Source organism: Buceros rhinoceros, unplaced genomic scaffold (assembly GCF_000710305.1).
Source record: "Buceros rhinoceros silvestris isolate BGI_N320 unplaced genomic scaffold, ASM71030v1 scaffold4858, whole genome shotgun sequence".
NCBI classification, from domain to species: domain Eukaryota; kingdom Metazoa; phylum Chordata; class Aves; order Bucerotiformes; family Bucerotidae; genus Buceros; species Buceros rhinoceros.
The window spans coordinates 177,963-195,663 of record NW_010426292.1 but is presented as its reverse complement, the minus strand read 5'-3'; the positions used below and the strand labels follow the sequence as shown (position 1 = coordinate 195,663).

Sequence of the window (17,701 nt, the reverse complement as noted above, 5' to 3'; positions counted from 1 at the left end):
TGTAGGGAAGTGCTGAGGAAGGCTCAGTGCTTCTGCTGCTCGCTCTTTGGTTTTAACATTTTGAAGGGTTTCCCGTGCTGCAGAGCTGAAGGGCAGTCATTGCCTTCCAGTCTGTGTTGCAGGTTCTCTGTGCCATTATTACTCATCCGTACAGACATTGCCATGCTGGGAGTGCTTTTTAAAGCGTTAATGGGAGCAGCTGGGCATAGTGGCAGCAGCACAGTTTCTGGGTTACAGTTATTTTCTTGCTCAGATTTGGTTTTATGTCTCTTTGGTTTCCCATTTCGTGCCTTGGACTCAGCCAGTAGTTTCCTCCTGAACCCCCTGCACAGCTGCCCAGCACCAGCCTGTCTCTCTTGCCGGGGCAGCACAAGTGCCAGACCAAACTTGTTGGTCCAGGGGCTGATGTGTAAGTCAGCAACAAGTGTCATCTAAAGTCAGGGGTTTGGAGAGTGACTGTCACGCTCCTCTGTGGATGACCAGCCTTGTATGGCCTTCTAGAGGAGCAGCAACTTCTCTCTCAGTTTTGCATGAATGTGTACACGTTGCCCATTGGGTATATGGATGAGTAAGACGACAAATCTTCTGTGCTTCCCAGGCACTTTGCACTGGGATGGTTATGTTCCCCTAAACTGCATCGGTGGCCTTCTGTACACCTCTGTCTTCCCTCGGCTACCTGCCATCCCAGGCCCTCCCAGCAGAAGCAAGGGCTGGGGTGGAAAGTATAGCCCAGGAAATTTTAGCCAAACTCTTCCAGCTGCAGTTTATTGTATCTGTTTTGCTGATATCCACCCTTTAGATAAATAGTGCTAAGTTATACATGTTGTGACTCTCTTGATGTGGTTAAAAAGGCTTGTATTAGCCAAGCTAATCTAACTCCAAGAATAACCATGGGAATTTGTCTGTATCGGTTCCAGCTTGAATCATTCACGGTGGAGTAGAGTGAGAATTGCTTTCCTGGCCTAAAGTGTAGCAACAGTGAAACTTCAAGTGAATCAGTGGGGATTCCCTTCCTCCCCCACCCCCCTTTTTTTTCTCTTTGAACAAAACTCCTGCCCATGCCTGACCTCAGGCACCTGGAGCTCTACCTACAAGAAAACAAAATTTCCCATTTTCAATAAAAACCATGTCTCTGTGGGCAGAAAAGCGAGTTAGCTAACAATCCGCAAATCTATGGTCTATTTATTTACTAGGCTGACTCCCTGACTCCCTGATGGGGAAACATGTGGGATCTTTTAACTTTTTCTCCTGCACAGATGTTCCTCCTGCTCCTGAGTTTCCTCTTGATCTTTGGTTTGCTGTACCATGTGGTGAAAATGCTAGAGATGTTGTTTGCGGTGGAAGAGGAGAAGGATTCAGTGTGCCTAAAACAAAAACAGTTTAAAAAAAAAAACTTTCTGGCTGCTTTTTTCCCTGTGTTGGCAAAATAATATTTTTTGAAGAAAATCTGTTGAGCTAGCAAAACTGCTGTTAACTCACACCCTCACTGTTGGACACATAGCATTGACGAGATCAAATGCTTATTGACGAGCCCTGCCCATGCAGCTTTTGCTGCTACTTCAGGTATTTGTACAGCGCTGTAGATCCGGTTCATGTGCAGAGAAGGGGGTTCTGCAAGGTCAAATAACAGGACCACTTGCTTTCCTTCCATACTTTCCTTAGAGGCCGCAGGGCCTGTGGGCTGCAGGTTGTAAGACTTCTCTCCTGCTCTGTTGAAAATGAGTCACCAGGCTGCCAGGAGCTTATGTGTTCTTCTAGCCTGGGAGAGACCGGGACACAGAGTGTCTCATTGTACATCTGAAATGTGGGTGAAGATTAAATAGAATATGAAGATTTGGGTATTCATTTTTGGGGGGGATATTTATCTTGGTAGCACCATGGGCTGAATGACATCAAAAGAATGCAGACAGTGAATGGGAGGCATGAAAAGCTCTGGCATTTTTCAGGGCTGGGGATGGTCTCTCTTGGGCAGATTCATGAAGGTGCCACTGAGCCAGCTGTTTCTTCCTTTCTGGCTGAGGTTACGTCTAGCTTTTTGGCCGGCGTTCAGCCTCAGTGGCAGTGGCCCATTCAGGTTCATCACCTAAAGAGAAATTGTAGTGGTTATTTAGGAGCATCAGGTCAGCATACTGCTTCCCTAGGCTTGATTCCTTAGAAAGTCAGTGGTAGTCATCAGTCTGCTCCATCATGCAAGCTGGCTGTAGTCATCACTACCCCTTTGAGCTCCTCAGCTTGAAGGCTGGTTGCAGCTCTGCGATACGACATGATCCCAAGCCTGTTGGCCCTTAGGGATATGTCAGAAACAGGTGGTTGTGGTCGGCAGGGTTTAGGATCTGGTGGGGCAAGATCTTAGATGAAGGTGGGTGAAACTGTGGCTTAGGTAGTCCATAACCATGTGCTAAAGGGTGCTTGTCGCAGCCCGAGAGCGTACCCACCTTGAGCTGTGCCTTCTGGCTGTTCATGATGGTTGTGTTCTCTGGGATGCTCTGCTCTTCAAGGCCCTCCTGCCTGCTGCCCTTTATCTGCTGCTGTCCTCCATGTAGGGACTGCAGTGGAAGATATTCCCCCAAACCCCATCTCTCTCTCTCTTCCTGGGAAAGCAAGAGTGCTCTTACTGGACCAGGGCAGTGCCTTGCCAGCAAGAAGGGGAAGGGGATGTTTATTAAGTACTCTTTAATCTGGTTGCCCAAACAGCATTTTTAGCCAGGCGGGTGGTCTGTCACACAGACAGGTAGAAGCTATGTCACCATCAACATGGGCAGGCTGTGCATTAGAGACAAGGCGTGTATTTTGTAATGAAGAATGAGAGCCTAATTTTAAAACGGCGGCAAGGCCAGGCTCAGACATCTGCCTGGGCCCTGTCCCAGCTCCTCTGTGCTGCCGGAAACTTGCCCTCTCTTTCTTGGAGTGAGCTGTATTGTACCTGTTCATGTACAGACTCCCCTGTAATGAGGCAGAGAAATTCCTGCAGTTGCTTTGCTTTGCTAATCCTCCTTTAAACCACACACAGACCAAGAGAGCCACTGGTCCCTACAAGACCAGTCCATGTTGTCCCCCTAAGATATTTGTTCTGTTTCTTTCGCAGATGCAGCTTCTGGACAAGTTCCCTATTGAAGGAGGCCAGAAAGACCCCAAGCAAAGAATCATCCCTTTTCTACCAGGTAATGCTGTGGGGAAAACCCTAAATAAGATGGGTGAGAGCAGTTGGGGACTACAGTTCCTCAACCACTGTCCCTAGTACTTTTTCTGACCACTCTTTGAAATGCCTTTTCCCTGGAGGCTTGTACGTGCAGCCTTGTGATATCAGACCTCCACCTCCTCCTAAAAAAACTGTCATGGTGTTTAGGGCTCCCAGGGGATCTTGCATTAGCTGTTCAGGTTGGGTTGATGGCATTTGATGGCTCTCTGGGGACTGTGCTGTGGGGTGCAACCAGACAGCCTGAGCTTGGGCTGCCAATAATGAGGCTACGGGAGACCACAGACACTGTTGTCTTTGTTTCTGGATGCTATGGCTCTGCAGACACTGTTACTGTACAATAAGGAATGAATAATTAGAGTTGCCACTGGAATATAAAGGAAACTGAAAAAAGTTTAAATGCACAGGTATTTCTGCAACGTGGGCTGAAAAGGTATCTCTTTGGCCTGAGCCACTGTCCCTCTGACAGCTTTCAGAAGGGGCCTGCACGGGATGGGTATTCTGTTCTCAGGGTGATGGAACATGCTTCCACACAGCTTTTCCAGCAGCGATTGCAGGGATGGCATGGGGGAGATGAGCCAGACCACAACATGCTCTTGGAAATGCACGCTCGGACCAGCTCCCTATTGTCTGACTGCACAATTCTGGTTGTTGGTTTAAAGTTTGGCTTGCTGCACTGCTTGCCAGAATAAATGGAGTATTTTCAGCCTGTTAAAAGGTCCATTCTGTCTTTATCTATAAAAAGGAGATCCCAGCTCTTCCCCAAAGGTCTGTAATGAGAAGTTGGGATGGGATAGCTTAGTGCTGTCCAGGAATGTGCTGCGGTCCCAATGCTGTTTGCAGGCAGAGCAGCTGCTCCAGATGCATGGTGAGCGCAGCTCCAGGGCTAGCAGGGACTTGAAAACCAGCAGCACAAATACGTGATGCAAGCATTGGAGCCACAGCAAGGCAGCACAGCAGCCTGGCAGCTTCTACAGACCTTCTGGAAGGCAGCCCCGGGGTTGGAGTTTGCTTTCTGCAGTGCTCTGTGCTGTGTCCAGACCCTCTGTAGCCTGGGAGAGGTGGTGTTGCCCTCTGTTTCCAACCTGGGATGAGGAGAGGAGTCTAGCTATGGGTGCTCTTTCCAGCTGTGCCACCAACAAACTCTCACACAAGTCACTTTGTGAAACCTCTGTGTGATGAGAATGGATACTGCTGGCCTGCCTTTCTTGCTGGAAGGCGTTTTAAGATCCTTGAAAAGCACTGTGCGGGAGTGCAAATGGCACTGTAGAAAAATCCGTCTGCAGGTAACAGTTGTTCCTCCTGTATTGCCAGTCAGTGGCCCATTTCTTTTACTTTGTCCTAGAAAAATGTGAGCTGAATGCAGGTGACTGACACACAGCCTGCGTGTGGTTCCTGGTGATGGATGTCCTGATACATGGGTGGGTGATATTTGCAGAAGATGAGATACGTCCCATATGCCTGTTGCAACACTTCCTACCCTTCCCACCCTCCAGGAACATGAGGAAGATGGTACTGCTGTATGTCCTTGAGGGGAAGAGTTCTATCTGGAAAACATGTGGGATGACTTAGTGTCCCAAGGAGAGAAGCTGCCAGAACAGAATAGACCTCAGCTGTATTTAATTTAAAATTTCTGTGATATATGTTCTACTTTTGATATCGAATCTCTGCCTCTTGTTGAACTGCTGAAAAGCCCTTGTTACTTTACCCGGGAACAAGGTGACTCAGCTAAATGTCAAACAATGTCAAACTCTGTTAAATAAACTAGCTGCCATAATTGGAATACGCATGGCATTTCTGCAGCTGGAGCCATAGATTACTGAAACAAATACCTCGCTATAAACTGTCTTAATTAAAAAACAGCAGGGCAGATGTTTGTACTTAAATCCTACTTCTATGAAGATGTTATGATCTTGCTTGCTTATTAGGGGCCTGATTCACTCAAGGTGGATTGACTCTACATGCTGGGTTCTGAGTGCCCAGGCCTGTGCCACTTGTAGGCTTGGGTGACTTCCCCCATCAGGTCTGGTTTAGGAAGCCAAGGTATGCCAGCCTGTGACTCCCACTTGTCAGCAGTGCCTTGGTGCTCTTCTGAATTAAAGTCATGATTGGAACCTGGGAATTGAGGAGCCACCTTTGCAGGTCACTTTGCCGTGGCTGAGGGTGTGTACGGGACTGACTGACAGGTCACCTGTAGAGTGGTGAAACCTCAATCTCCTGCTGCAGCAGTGGGCTGGAAAGGAAGAACTGAGGGATAGCTATAGCAGATCAGGCTAAAAGGCCACCTAGTCCTGCTGGAGGCCTATTGTGGATCCCAAAGGAGAAGTGTAATCTCTCCCTTTCTACACTGTAACTGTTTAGCAGTTGCAAGGGGATCCAGGATGCTAGGTCTGTTTCTAGTGTGGAGAGGGAGAAGATGTCTAAACCAAGAGACCAATGGCCTTTGGGACATCCTCAGGGTCTATCCATGATCATCTGCATGTGGCAGACAGGGCATGTGGAGGGTTGTCTTGGGTGAAAGCAAGCTCCTGCATCTCCTTCACACTGGGAAAGGGCTATTGTGTGCTCACCCCAGAGGGATCAGGAGCACCAGTCACCTACACATCTGAAGCAAGAGGCTGGACAGTCCAGATCCTGTTGCTGGGGCACAGTTGTCCTATGTCTCAGGTTAACCTGCATAAAGCAGGGATGATGGTGCAGGATCCTGATTTATGAGGAAAGTGAAAGGTGTCCCACTGCCTTGTTCAGCTCCCAGATGTACAACTCTCTCCTTCCCACTGTCTGCACAGATTGCACATTCCCTGGGTACTAGAAAATGTTTTGCTGCAGGTTTCATCCCCACCTGGGTGCGGATGGCTCCTGCTTTGCTGACCTGTTACCTGTGTTGGCTGTGATTTCTTTCTTTATGCACAGATGACAGTCCCTTCTGCACTCGCCACTGCTGGTGTGGGGTGATTATTTGGCTGCAAATTAATGCTTCCCTTTTAAGGTAATCAAGCTTTAGTATTTGACTGTGCTTGGAAGATTTTTTACCTGTAAAAAACCAAGGAGTGTAAAGAATTCAGAGCCTTGTCCATACTGGGTTCAAAAGCGGAAAGTGCAGCTTTTCTTTCATCTAGACACCTTTATCTTATTTTTATCAATTTATTTCTTCGTATGTATTTTTCCCCCACTTCCCTCTTACACAAGCAAGGACTTTACAACTTTTGATGGCATGAAGAGAAGCAAGGAAATAATAAGTGATGTCAGGTAGTCCTGTAAAAGATGTCCTGTGGATAATTTTGTAGTTTTGTTTTACTTTCTGAGAGTCGTTCTCCTATGGTTAATTTTTTCTGTAAGGGTTGGTTTGGTTTGTTGTTTTTTTTTACCTTACCAAGAGGGCGAAACTAATGTTTTTTCTTCCCTTTCCCCATTTTATCTTCTTCGCATGAGTCTTCCCTTTCTTTTCTCTGTTTTCTTGTTTTATGGTTGGAAAAGTCTGCGTCAGGGGAGGTGAGGCAGAAGAAAAACACATAAGAAACCCTCATTGTGTGGTTGACAGAGAATGTTTTTGTAGTTGGTGGTATGAAATTGTTGTTTGGGAGGATGAAGAGAGACTGTGGAAGAGTTGAGTAAACTTGCTACAGCATCCTTTTCTAGACCAAAGATGGTTTGTCACTGTAAGGAGACACAGATGAAAAGCACTGTTTGGCTGTACCAGCGTGGCTGTTGGTGGAGCCTGTTTGCAGTGCTCTGGTTTCTGCATCATCTCTCCTGCTGCATGTCTGAAGATCAGTCTCCAAGCTTTGCTCTCTCCCTTTCAGATACTTTCGTATCCACATCAGCAGAGAAGAGGTGGTAGATTTGGGCCCCCTCTTTCAGGGATCTTGAAGTAATTATTGAAGGAACTTCATCTGGAAGGAGAAGACTGGTCTGCCGAGCTTCTGGAGAATACAGTGGCAAATACAAATGGCAGAGACAGGGTATTGCAACTCTAGGATTAACAGTTTTGCAGTGGTTGACCCAAGACTCTAGGGGCTTGCATGGTTTTTTTGTTTCTCTTGGCAGTAAGTGGAAGAGCCATCTGGAGACAAAGCGCAAGTTGGAGGGATGTCAGTTCTTCTTGCTCCACCATGTTTTCCAAAGCATGGCCTTGGGGAAAAGGCACTCCACAGCATGAAAGCATCCCATCATGCTGACTACTGGGTGCAGAACCCTGCTGTGAAGAGAGGCTTGGGCTTTCTGTAGCATGCAGGTCCGGGCACTGACAATGGCAGCCCCTTGCACTTTCTGCCCAGATTCCAGCTTGGTCACTGCCTGGACTTGAAACCAGTTTTGAGCCCGGCTGTAAAAACAGAAAGTTTTTGCAGGGGCTGTGCTGGAAGGGAAAATCCTCGCGGGGTGCCTGCTCTGCAGCTTCCCTGCTGCCTGGAGAGGGAGACATCCTGCTCCAGGAGACTGCTTTGTCTGATTTTTTTTCTTCCGCTTTGGGAAGCTGAATCCTATCCCAGGGGACCAGGAGGGTCAGTGCAGGCTGCCCTACCAGCTAGGTTGGGCAGCTCCAGGATCAACACCCTGGCCTGGCTCCAGTCCCTGCCTCCCGCACTTGGGAGCCTCTGCCAGATTGGCACCTTCTCTCTTCCTTTCCTTCCCACTCAGATTTTCTTCCTCCCTTGATCAGGGCAAGGAAAGAGAAAACCATCCTTTTTGGGGTGTGTGCTGGTAGCAGAGCTTGGTGGTGGTGCTGTAGGGCACTGGGAGGGATGCCAGGGTGGTGGACAAGATGCCACCAGTCCTTGTCGGGCCCTGCTGTGCCCTGATGACCTGCTTTTCCCTCACAAGAAGAGAAATGCCCCGGCACCATCTCAAAGGGGTCTCTGAGGCTTTCTGTTTCCTCGTCCTTGAGTCAGCGGGAACAGTCAGAGCACCTGCTGAGGCATTTTAAGGACAGGCAGCAAACAGAGGGTGGCAGGAAGATCCCTGCAGGTAGTTGCAGGTTTGGCCCCTTTTTTTCCTCCCAGGCTGTGGGGCGTGGTTTGTGCCAGTGATGGCAGGTGGGGAGCGGGATGAGCTGCTCCAAGCTGGGAGCAATTTGCCTGCCTAATTAATCTCTGGGCAAGGTTCCCAGCTCCCCAGAGGAGCCCCAGCCTCTCATGCTCCCCTGGCCTGCAGTTTGCTGGGGGTTGTTCCCCCAGCAAAGTGGGAGCAGGGGGTGTAAGCCCTAGCTGAGCCTAGTCCCATGTGTGAGTCAGGAGGGCTGCGGGAAGGGAGAGGTGCGGTTGCAGAGGGCGCGGGAGGCCACCCCAGCACCGCCCAGATACCTGGGGCTGGCGGGGTGCGCCGGCAGGCGGGGAGCGCTGGCGGCGGGCGGGAGCCTCCCTCCCTCCCTCCCCATTTTGCACAATGCAGGAGGATGGGGAATAACCTCTTGCCAATGCCAGCTGGGACCTTCCTCGACTCAGTTGCTGCTGCTCCTGGGCTGCAGTGGGGAAGGAGATCTGCTGATGAACTGCATCCCAGGTGGATATATCTTCTTTTCGGTTTCGATTTGGTGTGTTGCGTTTTGGGTTTTTTCCCCTCCCCTTTCCAGTGTTGTCTTTGGGGAAGAGGAAGCTGAGGTTCGAGGCAGGTTTGTAACAGCAGGATTTCATCCAAGGTGATGATAGCAGTTGGTTTTTTTTTTTTTTCCTCTCAGTTGTGTATATTCAGCTTTGCTCCTTTTCTTTTGTTCTGGGCTGGAGGAGAAGCAGCATTTTGTTCAGAGATCTTGGGCGGTTATGCTCATCCTCACAGCCAGTACTGCGGTGACCTTCAGACCCTGCAGATCATGTTCCACCTGTGTTAATCGAGACCAGGATCAGCAAAATCATGATGTGGCCATGTGTAGTTTTGTCAAAGGTGCTCCATTTCAGAAGTGGTCCGTTCATGCCAGGCATTTTCAACTTTTATTCTCTCCACCTCAGGAGGCAGGGAGCACGGGGACTGTGAGGAACACACTGGCAGAGGAGGACCTTTAGAAATCTCAGAGGTGTTTGTATTGTAGGCTATTTACTTCTTCAGAGAGGTGGTTGCCAGCTGCGCATTTAAAAGGAAGTGCATTCCCTGTCCTAATTCTTAGCTGGATTTTATGTGCAAAAATATATTTAATTTCAGACTTGTTTTCTATTTTTTATTATCCTCTCCAGCAGTGGTCTGAGCCAGGGCAATAAAGTGTTAGTAAGTGATTTTAACTTTTCTTTGGTGTCATTTTGAATTCCTGACCTACACAGAAAGGAACAATGTTGCAGCAGTTCAGAGCCAGTTAAAAAGTGACTTAAAGGTTAAAAAAGAAAGGGGGGTGGGGGAGATCAGATCTTTATCTTAGACCCAGACGTGTCTTACTTTTTAGATTAAATGTGAATTAAGTTCCAAACAGTGTCCGTTAACGTGCAGGGGTAGTCTTGGAGGTGAGATAGGGGCACACACACAGAGAGCAGAATCTCAGATGTCTGGTGTGCTGAGCCTTTTCTGTAACACAAATAAACGAAACACGCTGCTGTGCTTTCGTGAATATGAGGCAGCAAACTTTCTCAGATGGAGAAAGAGGGGCTCTACCCCCCATCCCCTTCCACCCACCTGCAGTAAATCAGTGTCACAGTCCTGTGCCTGCACCTCAGAGGGGCTGCTGGGGAGTGGGGAGGTGACCCACAGCACTGTGGCATGGAATGCTGGGGGCTTGAAGAGCTGTGGTGAGCTTTTTGGGGGGGACTCCATAATGTAGTAAGATTTCTTTTTAATGTACATATTTTCAGTTTTCCTGCCTGTTCTTTGAAAGAGGAGAGTGCCTCCAGGTTTAAAATGAACGCGTATCTGAGCCAGGGTGGTGTGTTAGCAAGACGGCTAACAGGTCCCTGGCTTGTTTCCACTCCAGCTTATTTAGGACTTGGATGATGCCGATCTTCTGGTGAGCTGCTCTGCAGCAGCTCCTATTGTTTGAGAAAGAAAGAAACAATAGAAACCTCTATTTTCTGCCTTGCTGGGAGAACTATTGCGGAAAATCCATCTCCTGTCTCTCACAAGAGGAGAATGGATTTCCTGTCAGCTCCAGGCTTGAAGGGAAAGCAAAGGCTGCCGGGAGGAAGCGGCTGTTCCTCGGCTGGGCGGCAGGAGGATTGATGATTTTGAGGGGGGCAGGCAGGCGTATTATTTTCTTCAGGCTCTGTGGAGATATTTTTAGGGTTTAAGTCTTCTCTGTTTGAAAGATGAAGTTGTCAAGTGTGAGGTCATAGGATGCCCCTAGGCTGCTTCCTATTGAAGACACTGCAGAAAAGGCGGCTGCCAGCAACGGGCTTTCAGAGCTGCCTGCCGAGGAACAGGCTGTAACGAGCCCCATGTCATGGAGCGCAGGGGGGCTTTCAGCTTTGCAAGCTGAGTGTTTCACAGGCATTGTCAGGCCTTCTGGAGGTCTTTGGGCATTAAAAGAGCGTGAGCCAAAGGCCTGAAGAAAAAGGGAAAAAAAGATAACGATGCTGCCATCTGCGCGAGTACCTGGTCCTCTTCCCTTTTGTTCAGTCTCTTCTGAGTCCTTTCTCAGCATACAGATCCAAAATCCACAGGCCAGAAGCCGAAACATGGGGCTAGAATAGGAAAAACCTACAGAAGACTTTCCTGGGGCTTGGCCCTGCTTCTCTCACATAGGTTAAGAGCTGGTATTTTGCTCAACCAGAAACCACCTCTGGGCAGAAACCAGCATGTGGAGAACATGGTGTGCCTCTTATTAGACTGTTTGAGTCTCCTGATGGGAGTTTTGTAATGGATCAAGCCACAGTTTCAAGGGAAAACAGAATGGAAAGGGGTTTGGGTCTGCTTGAAGCCAGAGCTAATGGAATTCCCTTTTCCCCCCTCCCTCTCTCTCCCCCTACCCACCCATGCTGGATGCTGGACTGAAAAGGCCAGGGCAGGTTTTCAGTGCAGTGTAGCTGCTTGGACTCCTTAAGGAAATACAGTAGGCATTTTTTACTCAGAAATTAGTTAGAATTTGATTCTTGTTTTTAAAGGCAATAAATAAACACGATTATAGACTTGAAAAGCAGTTTGAGCTGCATTGGGCTCGTCGTTTCCTCGGGCAGCCGTTCCAGATGAGTGTGCCCTCTACTACTATAATTACTTTTTAAAAATAACTCTGCAAGCCTGTAATCTAAAGTGGGTGGTATGTAGCAAGTCTGAGAGCATTCTGCATTCAACCCACAGGCTGGGGAGAGGGTAGCTTTATATAAGGGTTTGCTTGTCTTCATCTCTGGGTTGAAATATGACTTTCTCCCAAAATCCACCAACAAATGGACCATGTAATGAAAGTGCTTTTTAACAGGAGTCAACTTGCCATGGATGCGGATGGCGGCTTTGCAGCCTCACAGGCTCTAGATACTCTCGCTGGATGTTACTTCTTTGCCTGATCTTGTGTCTTGTATTCAGATTTAAGCTGCCTGGGCAATAGAGGAGAGCAGAGCCCATCCGAGATTCACAGCTAAATAATAGTCTAGACATTTGTTTCAAGCTGTTTTCAGCCCACTTTGCCTTTTGGCTGGGGCAGCTGATTTATTTATATACTCACGTGCCCCAAATAGGTTGTGATTATTTTGTTCCTGCAGATTGGAAACAATGAGCCTGGGAATTTGCTGCTTGACTGCAAGTGATTTCTCCTCCTTTATTTTCTCTGTGTATTAAGCTCTTTGGGTGCTCATGTTCCTAAGTGTGGTGTGTTTGCAGTCCTCCCTGCTCCGCAATGCAGCTGTTTTTTAGGCTCCCATGAACACATTTGTCCTTACTCATAAGAGGATCTTTAGGAGTAGAGTGAGGGGATACTGCGGACAGGGATTTGCCAAACTGGATCTATTTCCACTATAATGAAATAACCCATGGCAGTGTCTGCCTCCTTGTGATATTTTTTCTTTTTAGAGTTGTAGTCCTTTTAATATGAAAGCTGAGGTGAGGAGAGGGAAATAATGTGGGAATTAGAAAGAGGAAGCAGAGGTTAGGTAGATGAGGAAAAGAACTTAAGTCCTAGAAGAGGGAAATTCAATCCTCTTGAGCTTCTCCCATTCAGAGAGGTGCTAATACAGGCCCCAGGCTTGTACTCAGGATGGAGGTAATTAATGTTTGCTCTCAAATTTCCTTGGGTTTGAACTTAAGCACTTTCACCATGTCATTTTCTATCAGGGTTTTGCCACCTCTAAATAAAAAGCAGAAAATTACATTCCTCCTGCTTTTACATCCTAAGCATCAGCAAGTTCAGACTTGCAGGTTCCTTCTCATCTCAGGGCTCTGAGCAGTGCAGGGCTGGCCTGAAATAAGCAAAACATTTGCAGTTTATTTTGGTCATTGACGGGGTTTTACTGGAGGTGTTTGGGCTGGTGGGCAGACGTCACTCTTCACAGAGTGCACTGCTAGATGTGATTCTTGCCATATTCTTCCAGCTCTTCTTACCAGATGCAGGATAGCTTGGTACCCTCTCAGGCAAGCAGTAAAACCATCAAACCAGAGTACAGGGTAAACGCATTTGTGTCTATTCCCACTGGACAGTGTCGCCGCCACTGGTCTAAATCATTAGATGTAGAGAGCAGAAGGGAAAATACTGCTGTCCTAGTCCTGGCTCCTACAAAACAGAGTAAATGCAGAATTGTGTGTTTAGCAGATTTCCTCCTGGGAAGAAAAGTGTCCTATAGATAATAATCCTTTTAGCAACATCTCCAGTGAACGAGGCTTTGTCTGAAGAACAAAGAAAAAGTCGCAAGCTTGAAATATGCCTGAGTTTCCTGAGTGCGCTTGGCGCTGCGTGCAGGCAGGAAGCTGTGTCAGTCTGGTATGGATGTTTGCTCTGAAGTGGCATAAACAGAGTGTCAGGTCTCCTGGGATCGTGATCTGACCCATGGACCAGGGGATAGGGGTTCCTCTAAGCTACAGCTATGAGAAGGACTACCGTAGTCGTGCAGCTCTGTGCCCATGTCCCCGACTGTCCCATCTCCCTTCTGACTAAATCCTTCCTCTGAAGATCTGGGGGGGATGCAGGAGCCAGCAGCAGAGATGAGCGGTGCAGCCACAGTAGACACAGGACACACAGGTGTTAAGCGGCAGCCAGCAGGGAACTCATTTCCTGCACAATTATGAAAACAGCTGATCTGTGACATTTTAAGAAGAGGGAGAAAATACATGGCAGGGGAAGGAAGGCCCCGGCTACCTAAATATTTACTTTTGCACAATGTGCCAGCCACCCCCTTCTCTGAGGGGCTGGAGAAGAAGGTGTTGCTTGCTGGTGGCTCTGGTACATGATGATGGGACGGAAGAGCCACCAGAGGGCTACTACAGCTGGAAGGAGCAACAAGCAAAAGCTGCTCTGCTGGAGTTCAGTACTGCCCTGCTTGAACCCCCTGCTTTCTCTACACCGCGCAGCCAGGGATGTGCTGCTGGACTGCCAAGAGCTTGCCTGAACCACCTGTCTGGGCCTCTCTTCCTGCTCTTTGGTCTTGCTCTAACAAAGCCAAGCTACTGAGGTAGTGAGTTATAGCCCTGCTCCTTCTCAGATAGCCTCCTTGGGAAGGCGGTGAGGAAATGAAGGCATGAAGATTTTACAGTAGTGCTGCTGCAAGTAGAGGAGTTGTCCAGGATCTAGGGACTGCAGCATCTTGTGTGATGCCACCACCATGTCACATGCCCACCACCAGCCAGGACTGGAGCAGATGTGGGCCATGTTGTGTGCAGAGGAGGCACTTGCTAGAAATGATTGAAAAAGACCCTCAGATGAAGGTCTGAAAAAGACCCTTAGAGACGAGGAAAAGATTTTCATTTGATCATGGCATTGTTTAACGTGGTTTTCAATTTCCTTCCCTCACCCTAGACAAAAAAGGTGTTTTTCCAGCCCTGTCAAAGAGTGAATTGACGCTCTCTGGTCTACAAGTGCGGCTCGGTTGGGGTGGCTGGTGCAGTGCCATGCAGAGGCTGTGTACATCTGACACAGTATCTGACCACTAGGCAGCTCTGAAGTCCCTCCTGTGTGTACTCAGCGGGTGGAGAGGAGGCTGCAGAGTGCTTTGCCTGCGGTCCAATTAGTCTGTGTCTGTAGCCAGGATTGCACCGTCTAAGCCATGTTTCTGCAGTACGGCGGTCAGCGATGGTTGTGTCAAAGAGGGTGACATGTATGTAAAGAGATTCAGTGAGTCCCAGTAAGAAAGACACCAATCCACTGGTGGGTCTCGGCATATTCTGCTCTCCAGGTGGTGTCTATGAAACCAGAAGACTAGGTGGAATTCAGAGATTTGTTTCATGTAAGCGACTGATGTGGTAACAGAGGTACCTCCATCCTGTTCCCCTCCACCCTTTTCATCAAGGAAATACTGGCTAAGCTCACTCCCCCAGGACATGCACCATCACTCAGTGAATAAACACAAGGGATTTGTGTTGTGGGTTAATGCTGCTGCTGGAAATCAAACCCCATCTGTGGTCAGATGACATCTTTTTTCTTGGAAAAGGACCAAGGTTAAGAAGACAAGGAAGGCAGGTTAGTTAAAATATGTCAAAGTCTCCTGAGTGTAAGTAAAGACTATTAATAAAAGCCTTTTAACTTGGAAAAGAACTTTAGAGTGATATGATCAGGTTCAATTTAGTCCAAATATTGCTTTATGCCATTAAGCTGTTATCACGTTTTGGTTCAATTGCAATAGTTTTATGGCTTCGGTGCAGTGGGAACAGTTGTAGCCTTTATGCAAGTAAAGCATTTCCCCTGAAACGTTTGCAGTGAAGACTGCTGTATTGTGCAGGAATCTGGGAGTGCTACTGCCTGGAAACGAGTAGCTGGGAGGTGACCTTCTCTAGCTCTTTTCTTTCTCCATTCCAGGGTAACTACACAATCTAAGGATTTATATAGTGAACAATGAGGGGATTTAAATGAAGTTTAGTTTTACATTCTCGTTAATGAATCCTCAAACACGGTAATAAAAGCTGAACATTTTTACTTACATCCTCTTAAGCTGCAAGCATGTCTGATTCAGCAGCGTCTTGCGATGACTTGTCAGGATGAGAAAATAAGTCACATCCCTCTTCCTCTTGGGTTTAATAAGGAACTAGAATAATCCTGTGCCCATAGTATTATTTCAGTTGGGTTTGCATAATAGCCTGGAAATGGATGTACTTGATCCAGTGCTTTGTAATGGTGATGTTTCATCCTTTGAAGTTAGGTTGATTCATGTCACAGTGTTAGATCTGCACAACTAATAAAACACATTGTTTTCTCCCCCCAGTTTTTCTTAACTGCCCCTCATTTTCTAATTCAAGTTTTGCTATGGTCAGTTACAAATGAGTGGATTTTAATGCCGTTTCTGCAGATTTCCATCCCGGTCACAAACAGAAATGTCCCATCTCACATTTGGGGTATTTACATGTCTGTGTGGCTGTGAGTTTAGGAAGATCCTGACGTTTCTGAGGAGTCTGGCTGTGTGCATGCCTGTGCTCGAAAGTGTTGCAGAGCATGAGTAATACCACCAAAATCGCTGTAGCTGGTTTTCCACATGCATCTGAACCCTTATTCCTGGCTTACATTAGAGAAAGTGAGAGAAATCGGGCCCCCTATAATTACTTAGCAGCTGCGAGCTAGGCACATATGTAAATAGTTTCAGGGTCACAGCTTAGCTCTTTATTTTTAATATACTTTGTTATTAGTAATTGTTCTTGAAGGGGTTGAAAATCCCACCTATAAATTTCTGTAGCATCAAGCCTACTCAGCCTTGACCTCTGCTCCTCGTGTTATCATTGGATTTACTGTTGACTTCAGCAGGCACAGTCACAGCAGGCCTGAGTGCTTTTGAAAACCCTTTCACTATGTTTTTCTGTATAAAGCCCATCACTGTAGCTGCCAGATTATATGACACTAGGGTTTAAAAGGACTTAAGAATGAAATCAAACTGATAAGAAGGCTAAGATGTAATAAAGCTAAGCAAAGTAAATTTGCTTTCTTTCTAAGACAAAGCGACTTTAACGTTTTAATTTTGTCTGGCCCAAGTAGAAAAACAGTCAAGTTTGGTTCATTCTGTGTGTGCATGCTGGGCATGTGTCAATACTGCTCCTGTGCAGCCCTAGAGATCATGTCCCTCACCCACCACCACCCCTGGCTTACTCCGGGTGTGTGGGAGCAGGTGAGGGGGGCTGGCGGCGGGGCTGGAGCCCACTTAGGGAGCTTGGTTTCAATTTCCCTCTATCCCCCAGTTATAGGGTGTGATCTTGGGAATCACCATTTAAGCCCATGTTTAGTCATCAGTTCTTCCCCAAACTTGTCCCTGGTTTTCCCTACTGCCAGAGGTGCTTTACAGATAGGAAACAGAAAATCTGGGGATTCAGGTGGGATATAGAGAGTCCAAATCAAGCCCCAGACTCTCTGCACTTCTTTTATTGGGGAAAAAAGAGAGACAAACTGGAATTGCCCTGGCATTAAAGGAGTAAATCCGTAAAACATTGCATAGCACTGTATAGTACGAATACTGCTGCACTAAAGGCTTCTGTAATAACCTCTGCCTTCATGCTCACATCTGTTTGCAGATGTCCTCTGGAGCAGGGTGGTCTCTTGCTGTAACAGTGATGATAAATACTTTGCTCTTATGGCTTAGATTATTCCTCACCAAGTTGTTCTCTGTTTCACTGGAGGTCAGCTATACTCATCATCTGTTAGGATTTTCTCCCCCAGGCCCGCCTTTCTTTTTCTTTTGCAATTAAACCAGATCCTTTGTTCTGCGGTGTCAGCAGATAGAAGCATTCCTCCAGGCAGCCTTCAAGACAAAAACATGAGGGCAAGGATGTTGCTTCTCTCTACGTCTTTCTGCTCCTCTACTCCCATCACCAGCTCCCTGTGCACGATGGTTGTGTCCTCTCCATGCTGTCCATTCCCCGGTTCACCTCCCCTTGAAAAGAGAGTCCAGATGTTATAATCCTCTGGTAAGCCCTAAAACTGGCAGGATTTTTGTGTTTGTTTCCCTCCTGTTTTATTTTCATAAGCCTATAGATTGACTTTATTTCTTTTAAAGATTTCTAGGCTGGGAGGCTGCTATTCATCCACTTTTAATTAAAGCATATAGGGAATTAGGCCTTTCACAGGGGTGGTTCTGGTGATGGCTATTAATGTTTTTGTTAGTTTTCCTCTGTTCTGAGCAAATGCTTGGAAGCATGAGTTGGAGCTGAAGCTTTTTAATTACTGGGGAATAAAATTACTACACTGTGGTGAAGTGATTTCTTTGTAAAGGGAAATCTGTTTCTTGGCTGCTTCTGCGTGCAGTAGTGTAACTAAGAGAGGACAGTTCACTGCTGCATCCTCAGAGGACAGGAGGGTGGCGAGTGCAAGAAAGGAATTACAAATTTTGGTATCAAAGGACTGAGGCAGTTTGTGGCTTGTGCAGGGTGATCTGTGGCTTGTGCAGTGCAGCGTGAAGGAGAGGAGGTGGTGGGAACCCAGACCCTTCTCCTGGCAGTGCCCAGCTGTTTCTCACAAGAGTGGGAAAAAGTCTGGTTTAG

The 17,701-nt window shown here is 47.3% G+C and overlaps 1 protein-coding gene across 1 annotated transcript in view; it reads left to right on the top strand.

The window, feature by feature from the left end:
• Nucleotides 1-17,701, top strand: part of SH3PXD2A (SH3 and PX domains 2A) — a 211,095-nt gene that overhangs the window by 28,447 nt on the left and 164,947 nt on the right. The window contains exon 3 of the mRNA XM_010141451.1: nt 3,086-3,161. Coding sequence (XP_010139753.1) covers nt 3,086-3,161 — 76 coding nt within the window. The remainder of the gene's footprint in view (nt 1-3,085; nt 3,162-17,701) is intronic.